Source organism: Pipra filicauda, unplaced genomic scaffold (genome assembly GCF_003945595.2).
Source record: "Pipra filicauda isolate LSUMZ 115617 unplaced genomic scaffold, ASM394559v2 scaffold8_size5757611_pilon, whole genome shotgun sequence".
Classification (NCBI taxonomy): Eukaryota; Metazoa; Chordata; class Aves; order Passeriformes; family Pipridae; genus Pipra; species Pipra filicauda.
In genome coordinates this window covers 3878259-3890856 of record NW_024105087.1, presented here as the reverse complement: position 1 = coordinate 3890856, position 12598 = coordinate 3878259, and the positions used below count along the sequence as shown (strand labels likewise).

The window sequence follows — 12598 nt, the reverse complement described above, 5'->3', positions numbered from 1 at the left end:
CTCCGAGGAGGCGGTGGAAGGTCAAAACAGGTAAGGATTTCTCCTCAGTGAGAGGAGGCGGCTGTACATGCAGAACTTTTCTCACCTCGCAGGACGGAAATTACTTTAATAGTCCTCTGTTTTTCACTGGCACATGACCGTGTAACCTTAACCTACACCTGTCTGCGTTTTAACACTAATCACCACCCACTAATGAGATCCACTTCCCATGCTTTCACGCCAAGAAGGAGCTTTATTTACGTAAGGAGTTACCTGCTCGGCCACAGCCCTGAAGAGGCAGGATCCGTCCTTGGCCACCTTCTTCCTGTACAAGCCCTGAGATCGCAGGTAGCGGTCCATGGAGGCGTCCCCGGGGGCGTCCCCCCCGCCGCTGCCGGGATGGCTCTGCTCCCCGCCCGCATCCATGTTTCGCCCCGGAGAATGGCCGCTCCTCTCCTAGTCCCACATGGCCGGGCGGACCCGCGGGGCAGCTCCAGGGCCGGGCACAGGTGCGGCGGCGGGCGTGGGGGGCAGCGCCGGCCCCCCGGCACCCGAGGGAGCAGCGGGAGCAGGGGCGGGAGCAGCAGGAAGAGCGGCAGCCGGTCTCACGCCGTCCACTCGCATGTGGGAACCGCGGGGAGAAGCGGCAAACTTTCGCTGCGCAGCCTGGACTCCCGGCTCCGTCACTCCCGCGGCTTCCCGGCGGCCCTGGAGAAGCGGGCGGCGGCTCCCGGGAGCGGCTCCGAAGGGTCCCGGTCCTGGGGGCGGGCGCGTCCCGAGCCCCCAGCGCGCAGCCGGCCTGCGGGCGGAAAACAAAAGGGAAAGGAAGGACACGTGCAGCCCGCCGGGAGGGGAGGGGAGGGCACAAACAGGAGCGTAACCTGGCGCTTATTTTCACTTTCAGCCCGGGCGCTTCTGGGAGCGGTAGTCCCGGAGGAGGGAGCGGCGGGAGCGGGACACAGCGCCGGGGCCGAGCTGTCAGCCCTGCTCCCGGCCAGGCCCGTCCCATTGCTTTTTAGTTTTATAGCCAACACCGGGCTGATGGTTGGAACACCCAACGCTGAGCTGGCAATGTGAACGCGCAGCCCAGAAAGCCAAAAGAATCCTGGGCTGCATCCAAAGCAGTCTGGGCAGCAGGGAGAGGGAGGTTAATTCTCCCCATCTATTCCACTCTGGCAAGACCCCACCTGGAGTGCTGCATCCAGCTCTGGGGCCCCAAGCATAAGAAGGACATGGCACTGTTGGAGCAAGTCCAGAGGAGGCCACGAAGTCGATAAGAGGACTGGGGCACCTCCCCTCTGAAAACAGGCTGAGAAAGCTGGGACTGTTCAGGCTAGAGAAGGGAAGGTTGAGTGCAGACTTTATAACAAACTTCCAGTATCTGAAGGGGGCCTATAGGGAAGCCAGAGAGGGACTCTTCATCAGGAACTGTAGTAATAGGACAAGGGGAATGGGTTCAAGCTCAAAGAGGGGAAATTTAGGTTAGATATGAGGAAGAAATGCTTTATTTTGAGGATGGTGAGACACTGGAACAGGTTGCCCAAAGAACTTGTGAATGCCCCAACCCTGGCAGTGTTCAAAGCCAGGTTAGATAAGGCCTTGAGCAACCTGGTCTAGTGGGAGGTGTCTCTGCCCATGGCAGGGGTGTTGGGACTAGATGATCTTTAAGGTCCATTCCAACCACTCAACATTCTATGATTCCATGTCTGAAACGTAATCCACAGTATGTGGGGTTTGTGGGTTTAGCTGGGTTTGGTTTGGCTTGGGGTTGTTTCCCCCCCTCTCAACAGATGCCATTGTAAGAATATTTTTTAACTCCATCCACTTGCAGGAAAGAAGATGGAAATAAAACAGAGATGGTAAAAGAAGGCTTAATTAAAAATGGATTTAAAGAAGCCACAGTCATTTAATACTTCTAATGTACTACTTTTCTTGTATGCCACTCTTAGTTGTAAGAAGCCACAAACATTTTTATTGCAATTGCATGATCAAATTTTGCTTGGCATTGTAAACAGGCTTTAGAAGGTTTTGATGCACAAAATGTGACATGAAAGGATGCTCTCCAAACTTGTAAGGCTTTTTTTTACTGTGGCTGTGCAACATACCTGGGAGGGAGAGCTACAGAGCTCTCAGAAGCACTACCAATAAATAAGATGCTATGAATTACTTCTTAGCTTAAATGAGAAAAGTTAGATGCAGAAAAGAGCGGCAAAGACAGGAAGAACAAACCCCCTGATTTTTACTTTCAGCTGACAATAATAAGACCAGGGAGGGCAGTGATTTGAGCCAAGATCTGCTTATTCAATCAGTTACTATTATACACAGAAGTTACAAGCCAGGTTGAGTCTAGTGATCTACCAGCTCTTTCTAACAGAAGCTCAGGTTTGCCAGAAAGGAATTGAAAATGAATGCAAATTCCAGGACCTCTGTAGATAAGAGGAATAGAAACTGAAAGAAGTGAAAGTAAAGCCCCAAGAGCATCTGAGAGAAGACATAGAAAGTTAGTAAGGCAGCATGGGGATGTTTGAGACAAGGAAGGCGAGATAAAAATACCAGCAAGGGGCTGGAGGGGAAGCTCAAACTTCTCACCAGAGGATGGGAAAGGTCATCTAACAAGATTGAACTATAAACAGTTGCTGCCACTGACTCAGCTACCATATTCACTTAAGGAACTCAGGCTAGCAGAGTCCTGCATGTGAGACATGCTTCTTCTGTAGAGAAAAGTAATTTGGCAAGATGCTTTTGAGACCTATCAAACTACTCTGTCCAGTTACAGAGTTTCTTAGGAATATTCTGTTTTTCCTCAGCCTATTTGCCAGTGTTAGGGACAGAACTATCCTCTAACGTGTTCAGATAGACAGAACTATCTGTCTTCCCACATATTTCAGCCTTTTGTCAATGTGATTCTAAAGGCTGGTGAGGAGGAGGGCAAATGCCTTTTATCATGTCTGTTAGACTCAAGAACACCCTATATACATGAGGACATCCAGTATGTGACAGGATGTAAATGTGGTTCTGATAAGTGCACCGAAAATTACAGTATTAAACTCATCTAGCTATCAGTGTCCTAAAAGCCTGCTCTTTTTGCAACCAGCTCCTGAAGCTGATTGAGCGATGGTGACCCACAGAGCTTTTTTTCCAAGTGCTGCTGTACAAGAATGAGTCCATTTCCAAAAAGGTTTACTTCTTGATGAAGAAATCTACCCTGCACACAACACAGTTTCTAAGGCTCAAGAAGAAATGCATCCACCCAAAGGCACCTGAAACACCTCAGCATTAAAATAAATGCTCCATCAAGATAAGAATGACCAAATTATAACTCACGAGTTATTACAGATGTTCTAATTAGAGCTTTTACAGATGTTCTAATTAGAGCTTTTACAGATGTTCTAATTAGCAAGCAGCTTTATTAACGCTTCCAGCCACCACTTCCACCACGTGCAGCAGCTCCAGCCACGAGTTTCTCCCCTCGCTGCCCATACACTGAATCAGCCCAGGAAGCTGACTCAACCCAAAAAATTTTGATGATAAAAAAAAAATAATAATCTAATTTTATCTTTAAACCAAGGTCGGTTTCGTGACCCAGTTCACAGCCTGCTTTAGTGCCAACACCTGGGCCAGCAACCCTGGGGAGAGGAGGGAGAGGAGACCGGGTTTCCCCAGCCCGGCGCGCGCCCTTTCCCGGTTCGCCACGCGCCTCCCTCTCATCCCGCAGCTCCGGCACGGGCAGCCCGGCGGGGCAGGCCGGGGACAGGGGCACCCGGGCAGGGGCGGCCCCTCGGCCTCCCCGAGCAGCAGCAGCCGCAGCCCCGCGATGCCCTGCCCGCCCCGCGGCCCCCCCGGCACGGGCACCCGCGGAGCCGCCGCCGGGGCCGCGCTCCCGCCCCCGCCCGCCCATGGCACTTACCGGCCCCCTCCTCCTGGTCTCCTCCCCCGCGGGCGACACTGGCAGCAGCGCCTCCCGCTCCTCGGCCCCGGCACTTCAATCTCCCGCGGCGGCCGCTCCTCCCGCGTCGCTCCCGGTGATGCGCCCGGTGCCAGTCCCGTCCCGCCCTCCCGCCGCGCCGCTTTCCCCCCCCGGGCCGCCGTTGGTTTGTCCCGCCGGCCACACCTGCGGCTCGCACCATTCGCCGCGCGGGGGGGGTCGGTGTGTGTGGATGTGTGGGGGGGAGAAGGGGCGGGCGGGAAGCGCTCCGGGGCGCTGGGGCAGCGGGCGGGATGTGGCGCCGGGATCGTGCTCTGCTCGGCTCAGAGCAGCCGTGTTGTGCAGAGGCAAGCGGCGGTCGTCTCATGTCCTCCTCACCCGCCAGCCCCGCAGTGGTACAGCCGGGGAACCTCTCCTTCCCCGCACCCAGCAGGTCCCAGCGAGGGGCGGGTGCTGCGTGTACCGCCGCTGCCCTCAGCGGTTCAACCCGGATCTAACACCCCATCCCCGCGGTGCGATCCAGCGGGAAACGTTTTTAAGATTTTTGTTTGTTTGTTTGTTTTTCTGACAGGTAATTTTTTATTTATTTTTTTTTTTAAATGAGGTAACAGCCGTGGGGCGGGAGAATGGACATTCCACGGTCGCACCAGCCGGCTGCGCTGCCACAAGGAGAAATTGTTGAACTGTGCCCTGGGTACGAGCGTGCTGAGTACACAGTAATGGTGTATATTCTGAAATACAATGATACAAAAAGAGTTTATCCTCATACCCTATCGCTCCTCCTCGGAAATGCTCCAGCAGACATGAAGAAATACGTAAAATGCTTGTAAATCAGTTCGGGGAGCTTGTCAGAAGAGTAAGCAAGTGTGTACCAAATTCAATTTTATTTTTTTTTCCCCCCAACTAAAATGCTTACTTCAGGCTAGGAACTCAAAAGCAGCGTGGCCAGTAGGTCGAGGGGAGGTGATTCTGCCCCTTTACTCTGCTCTGGCGAGACCCCACCTGGAGCACTGCATCCAGCTCCAGGGCCCCCAGTATAGGAAGGATATGAACCTGTTGGAGCGAGTCCAGAGGAGACCACAAAGATAACCAAGTGCTGGAGCACTTCTCCCATGGGACAGGCTGAGAGAGCTGGGATCGTTCAACATGGAGCAGAGAAGGGTCTGGAGAGGCCTTAGAGCACCTTCCAGTACCTAAAGGGGTTACAAGAAAGATGGAGAGAAACTTTTAACAAGGACCTGTAGTGACAGGACAAGGGGACATGGCTTTAAATGGAAAAAGAGTAGGTCTATATTAGATATTAGGAAGAAATTCTTTACTGTGAGAGTCGTGAGGCACTGGCACAGGTTTTCCAGAGAATTTTTGAATGCCCCATCCCTGGAAGTGTTCAAGGCCAGGTTGATGGGGCTTTGAGGAACCTGATCTAGTGAAAGGTGTCCCTGCCCATGGCAAAGGGGTTGGGGCTAGATGATCTTTAAGGTCTCCTCCAACCCAAACCGTTCTATGATTCTATGAGTCAGCTGTCCTGGCCATGCTCCTCCCAGCTTTTCGTGCACTTCCTCACTGGCAGAGCATGAGACACTGAAAAGTCCTTGACTAAGGGTAAGCACTACTTAGCAACAACCAAAACATCAGTATATGTCTCAACATTTTTCTCATACTGTATCCAAAACAGAGCACTGTACCAGCTACTTAGAAAAAATGATCTCTGTGCCAGCCAAAACCAGGACACCATGGCACGGGGCTGGGAACTAGATGAGCTTCAAGGTCACTTCCAACCCTAACTATTCTGTGATTCTGTGATTCTCTGATCATTGCTCAAACACATGGTCAAGCCAAATTGTTTAGGGGGAATTAATAAATAAATACTTCAAGCTAGCTAGCATGAGTATTAATAGTGTTGATAAAGCCTGATCCTTAAGGGTACATAGTTAAAAAATAAAATAAAGGGGTGATCTGGTTAGAAAAAAATACTTTTAAGTTGCCTATTTGCTTAGTAGTCCATGGTGAGATTTTTGTCTGAAATTATCTTTTTCTGTTCAAATAGAATATGAGGTTATACGCTTATCTGGTAAGGTGCATTTTAACCTACCTTATCTGTGAATGTTAAGTAGAAGTTAGCATGTGAACAGTCCTTTTGAAGACACAGGTTAGAAAACAATCCAGTGTAAGTTATTTATCCCTATCTGGTTGTAGGTTTCCAAAGTTACAGTATAGTACACATTTAAGCTTATAGGGCTTCTGTGTGCCTGCCTTCATGCTGGGCAGTGAAGCACTCTGAGAGAACAGACACAGCTGACAGCCAAGCATTCCCCTACAGTATTTTTCAGAGAGATCAGGTCTTCAAACCTTTTTGTTGTGCATTTGCTGGGTGGACACTGGCAAAAGAGAGGAAGAAGGTGGGAAAGGGAAAATAGATGAAGAGGAGATGACAGATTTTGGTTCTAGTGTATTGCCAGGCCAAATCTTTGTCAAACTCCAGCCTGAGAGTACAACTCCCAAACCCGTTGTACCGAATCTGAACAGCCTGCTCAAAGTTTTAGTTTAATCTTTCCATGGTAAAATTGGTTCCCCATCAGATGTGTGCATGTCACAGTTACTTGGCTTTGGAGTCTTCTGTGAATGTTTACAATTTCTTATCCAGGTTGTCTTCATACTGACATCTACAAAACAGTTATACCCCTCATGCATATTTTTAAAATACAATATAGTTGAACAGTAAGTAAGAGATTCTGTTACCAGCTGAAAGTAAAAAATGAACTTTCCCTGACATTAGGGGTAGCATAAATGCTTCAGTCCAACACTTAATTAATGAAGTTGGCAGGAAGATTTCTGTTTTCATTAGTGGGTGATGGATCAGGCTTAAATATAGAGCGATAAGAGCATAGAATCCTAGAATATCTCAAGTTGGAAGGGATCTATGAGGATAATCAAGTTCAACTCTGTGCTTCTTGCAGGACTACCTGAAGCTAAACTATGTGACTGAGAGCATTTTCCAGGAATTCCTTGAACTCTGACAGGTTTGGTGCTGTGACCACTTCCAGTGACTGAGCACCCTCTCAGTGAAGATCCTTTTCCTAATGTGGAATCTGAATTTCCTTGGTGCATCTTTAGACTTCTTCAACATAAACCATTCTATTTATGGATCTCTCTGTGTAGATAAACTTGGTTTTAATTCTGCTGCTGAAGGATAGACCTGGATTTTACGTGTCCACTGCGCAGAATAACAGTGCAGTTATAGCAGAGTATAGTAATGGTTGCATTATTCCTGCATACTATTTATAGCTGACTACATCTCTGTGCTCTGTGCATGAGTCAAAGCTCATACACTCCCAGGATCTGCATTCCTTCAATACATCTCAGGGAACTACAGAAATGCAGTCTGCTTGAGTTTGAAATTACCATTCTTCAAAAATGCAGTAATCATGTAGCATTTTGCCTTCTGGACAGTTTTGGTCAAGGCTAGAACCCCAGCCTGATATTTTAATTGCTTTCCTTCCACGCAGATTTTATACCACATCAGATTCGAGGGGCTTAACATTCAGGGCAACACCTATAAAAAGATGGGCTGATGGCACAGTCAGCAGCTTAATATCTCAGCACACTAGAGCAAGAAAGAGAAGGGCTGGTTTGAGTTTGTGGGACAAATTCCTGTGGGAGCAACTAATTAGCACTGTCCTACATAGAATGAAAAAGGCGGGATAAAAGGGACATGGTGGTCACATTTCTTAGTTTTCTACCAGAAGTATTTTTGATGCTGCTGTAGGAGGTGTATTCTCAGATTCTGGCCAGAATATTCCATTGCAGTCCCTAATTTGGGAAAGAAAATTTTCCTTGGTTGGAGTTTTTTAGACAAATAGTTACCATTAAGTACAACAGGAAGGATAAAAATCATGCTGTGGTAAAAGCTGTTCCTTCTACCCTTGAGTAAGACTTCTTCATAAAATGTCTTGAAGATGGTGGTCTGAGGTCATGGGTTTGTGTAGTCAAGAAATATTGAAAGTTGAGGCAAGAAGGCATTTGTGGTTAATTGAGGCATTTGAAAGGTTTCAGAACTCATGAATTGTCGTATTCTGAGCATATCTGACCTTAGAGCATCAGAAATACTCAATCCTAGTTTCCCACAATGTTGTGCCCTCTGTGTTTACATCACCTATACTTCTGTCTTGCTACAACAGGACAGATAACTTCAGTGCTCAACAGAGACAGTAACTTGGGTCTTTCTCCTTGAATCAGATATTGATCTTCATGATACTTAGAGAATTTTATGATCTCAGAGACTTCTGTTCCTCTTTCATATTTGTTCACAATCAGCAGATTGATTCCAAATGAGTATGAGAGAGAAGAGTAGAAACCAACAGATAGACATCATACACAGTCCTTTTTGGTTGGTTTTTTTTTTGGTGCAAACTAGGCTAAAAGTGGTAGTCTTAACATTAAAGATAAATTAGGAATTTGTCTTTGTGAGTTTATATTTATAATGCCATTCACTCTTAAGTTTTGTCTACAAAGTGGGAAGATGTAAGTCTATCTGACCTTCAATTAATTCAAAGCCAGATTTGTTCTGTGAGGCATTGATGATTAGAAGAGAATGACAGACCACAGGGAGAAGTTTATGGGGTAGCTGGTATACATGCAGAGAAACATTACATGCATCAACACAGGATTCTAGTACAGCTATGGAGTTAGATGAGGAGTCAGGAGTGCTCTGTGATATAAAAGTAGGCCCTGAGGCAAAAAAAAAGAAAAAAAGATAGGAAGGAAGATGGCAGAGCCATATCCATTTAAAGATAAAACGTGAGTAATTGGGTTTCAGTTGGAGGATATCACTGCAGGTAATGTAAACAGTTAGTTACATTGTACCCAAAACCTACTCTTTTCACAGTTTCTTTATGCTGCCATAGCCTTGTACTGGGTTTGTGTGGCAAGGTTTTGGCAGAGGGGGGCTGTAGGGATGGCTCCTGTGACGGGCTGCCAGAAGGTTCCCATTGTCCAAAGGAGCAATGCCATAATCCTGTTTACAGAAGCAAATGTGTGACTGCAGCTAGAAAAACCCGAGGAGTCTGGCAGCAGGATTTGCAGAAAAAAAATATTTCCTGTAGCTTGGAATGAGTAAACAGTAGCATATATTAGAGCAGTGGTTTAAATCAGTCATCATGAAAATTAATCAAACCAGTGAACAGAAAACTTTGATTTAAATGATTGCTTATAATCTGAAATTGCTGTTGTATTGTTTCTTAAAGACTGATTTTTCACTGATTGTTAACCATTAAAATGTGCTGATTATAATCTTTATGCATAATTTAGCATTTCTTTTTGCTAACAAAGGGGGCATGCTATAGCTACATATGTCTAAGACATTTCAGATTTAAACATAACATTTATATGAATTCTTAATTTTTACATACATTTCACTATATTGGAAGATGATGTCTGTTTCATTTCTTTTTTTTTTGCTAAGTAATTATTGCACTTCTACTTGTGATTCGTATGAGACTCCTAGTGGATAAATACAGGAATTGAAAGAAAACAATGAGGGGAAAAAATCTCTTTATAGTTGCTTTTAGTTAAATAAAATTACTATAAGTGTATGTGTACCTTATACTTAGGAAGATTGTCTAAGTATACTTTGCACTGAGAAAGGTTTTATTAAAAATGGAAGTATACTTCTAGGAATATAATTTAATTGATTTGAACACTCAGGCTTTCAAACAGGTAGAGATCATCCTGTTATCTCCAGCTCTTTTTTATTTATGGATGGGAATAATGAAAAAAATCAGCTGAGATAATTCATTTAAGTGAACTGGCTGAATAAACAGAAATGGAGGAAATACTGCCAGCTTGCTTGCAGAAAAAGATACTTGTCAAAAAATGATTCAACACTTCAGCAAACCAAGATTAATCCTTCAGCAGCTTGAACAGAAGGTCCATACTGCTTAATATTGCTACTTTTGTAGTATTATTATTATTATTTTGTTTTGCAAAGCAAACATGTTTAAAATTAAATTTTAAATCAACCAATCTGATTGATATCATTATTATTTTATTTTAGAGACCCAGAGAAGTTACCAGGGAAGAACATTTTTTTGCCTTACATTTAAAATCAAGCACAAAGTCAGGATCTTCTAGAAACCAGGTACTTTTCCCTCATGTGTAAGGAGGCTGTCTATGGTTGGAGGAGCCTGTCTTTTACCAAAGTTGTAAAAAATATCATTCAAATATATAAATCTCTAATATTGCTGCAGAATATTTGTTCTTTGACTTCTGATGTGTTTTGGAATGAGCAGCAGTTTGTAGTACCATTAGCTTTGTTTAAAGTAAGTGCAAGTGAAATGAAATTATATCCATAAATAAAATCAGGATAAATCATATTGATAAAAAACCCCTAGTGGTAAAGGAAAAAAAAAAATACAAAGAGATGGATTTTGTATGAGACAATCTTGCTGAGTGATAAGAATTTTTGTCCTTTTTTTGCCATTCCAGCTCTGGCCTGTGCTGTTCTCAGCCCCAGAACAAATGAAAATCTGTGACATTTGGGGGCAGTGATCTTCCTCACTCTGTGTTGTAGTTCAGCTTGTTGGTCGTTAGATGACAGTAGCTCCCCGGGCATTTTGGGGTTTGGCTTTTCTGAAGTGTTCGAGCGCGAGATGAGAGAACAGCAGGGGCTTGGAACCGGGGTCTCGTTAGGGGAACACAGGCAGTAACTCCATGCATTCTGTCCCCCTCCAAAAAAAAAAACCCAAAACCAAAACAAATCAACCAAACAACCGAACAAAAAACGCAACAGAAAAAGAGATTTTCGACTGAAAAAAAAAAAAAATAAAGCGCTCCAAGAGCACGGGACTGAGTAATGTCAAATTTTCTGAGCTTGATCCCACCCCAGCCATTGTACTACAACAACTCTGAGGTGCAAATAAAGCAGCGGGGGGTTGTCAGGTTGTTCTCCCATCTATTCTGCTCCTGCCAGCTTTGTACAGGCGCAGAAATGCACTGTTTTGTTGGCTTGATGCCATGAGAGGCTCTTTGTATGCTGAGGTGATACATTAGTGGCTCCCTGTGCTGTGGCAAGGTCGAGTTCTATTGCTGATGCGTGAAGTGACAGAATTGCAGGATCTAGTTGTGATTAAGCTTATGAAAAGAATTATAACTTGATACCACACTGCTTTGCTGAAAATACCATTGTGTTCCTAGAACGTTTTCAATGATATGCCCAATTAACTGAACGATGCATTAATTGAAAAGGAAAAGAACCGAGTGAGGCTGCCACAGTTAACAATGTGCAGTTCCTCCTTAAGTGCAGACCTTTTAAGCCTTTTTTTCCTCTCGGTCTCAAAGCACAGAGCTTCTTTAACAAGTGCTGCTCTATCCATTTTGTAGCTGAGGAAACTGGAACATCAAAATTTGATGATATGTACGTGATCATCCAGGAAGTGTCCGATTTATCTGGAAATGGAACCTGGGTGGGTTCCTGATCTCTATTCTTGTGCCTTAACTGGCAGATTAATTTTCCATTTGCTGCACTCTTTATATGATAATAACCTTGCTTTTTTCCATGAGATACTCTGAGCTAGTGTCCAGATTAGAACAATGGCTATGACAACTGTTTTCTCTTTGATCGAGTACCATAAAAGTGCACAGTGCTTTCAAATAAGCACATGTGTCAACAAAGAATGCAGTGCCTATTCCTTGACTGAAAATGTCTTTTTTTATTTGCATGAAGTTCAGACTTCACAGGATGCTGCTCCATGGATTTCCACTGTTATTGGCTGAAGTCAGTGAGGTTGTAGCTATGTAAGTGAAGTTTTCAAAGTAAGCATTTAATAATCAAGTAGACATCAGAGTGTATTTCGTGCTGGCTTTTAGCTCAAGGATACGCATTACTGCTGCTGAGTGGGCCTTCATTGCAGCTCTATCTGAGTTTGACTTGCAAGGCTCCTAAAGGAATGTCTTGTTTTCATGCCGTATTTGTCTTGCTCTTTTTTGTAATTTATTTACTTTGGAGAAGAGAACCAGACTTAAGCATCTGTTTCTCAGTGAGACCGAGGGGGGGGTTTTGGGGTGGGGGATGTTTTCACCCAGTATTACAGGTGGTTTCAGTAAAGAACATGACAGTTAAGTGAGTAGCCCAAAGTAACTCGGCCTTCCCAAAAATGGTAAACTCTTCTGGCTCTTTGTCTTTTACACCAGTCTAGCTGCTAAATCATATTAGCTCCCAAATGAGATGATACTTTGAGAACTGGAAGTCACTTTTCATACTGTCTAATTGCCCATCTTCTGTGGGAAAATGGCTGTAAGAATCCTGCCTGGGAATCCTACTGAAATTGCTTTTATAATGCTAAGCAAAGTTTTTTGCATCAAATAGTTTTTTTATCTGTTGACATTAACTCACACAGAGGATACATGCAAAAAGTTGAGCACACCTTTCACTGGACCAAAGCAAGAGTGTGTGAGGTGAGGTTGTGTTGATCTGCCCAGCAGAAAACAGATGCCTTTTAAGAAGAAGGCAACAGTTTCTGCCATAAAAAAAAAATATAAAAAGAAAGAGAAAGAATTCTCTCAAAGCATCTTTTCTTGTATAAAGATTTTTAAAAGACAAGCATTTGCAGTTACTCAAAATTTTTCTTTCCAATATTGTTCTAGGGGTTTCTTCTCTCCGTGATTTTCCCTTTCCCATTCTTTTTGTTCCATTATGGG

At 44.7% G+C, this 12598-nt stretch overlaps 1 protein-coding gene across 4 annotated transcripts in view; it reads right to left on the bottom strand.

Moving 5' to 3' along the window:
• Positions 1-4011, bottom strand: part of OTUD4 (OTU deubiquitinase 4) — a 31428-nt gene extending 27417 nt beyond the window's left edge. For 3 of the 4 annotated variants that reach the window (XM_027721097.2, XM_027721100.2, XM_027721098.2), the window contains exons 1-2: positions 3887-4011; positions 253-778 (exon numbers count right to left, since the gene is read on the bottom strand). In XM_027721097.2, coding sequence (XP_027576898.1) covers positions 253-405 — 153 coding nt within the window. In that variant the 5' untranslated portion in view covers positions 406-778; positions 3887-4011. The remainder of the gene's footprint in view (positions 1-252; positions 779-3886) is intronic. The other variant, XM_027721099.2, reaches the window with a different exon arrangement.
• Between the last annotated feature and the right edge of the window lie 8587 nt (positions 4012-12598).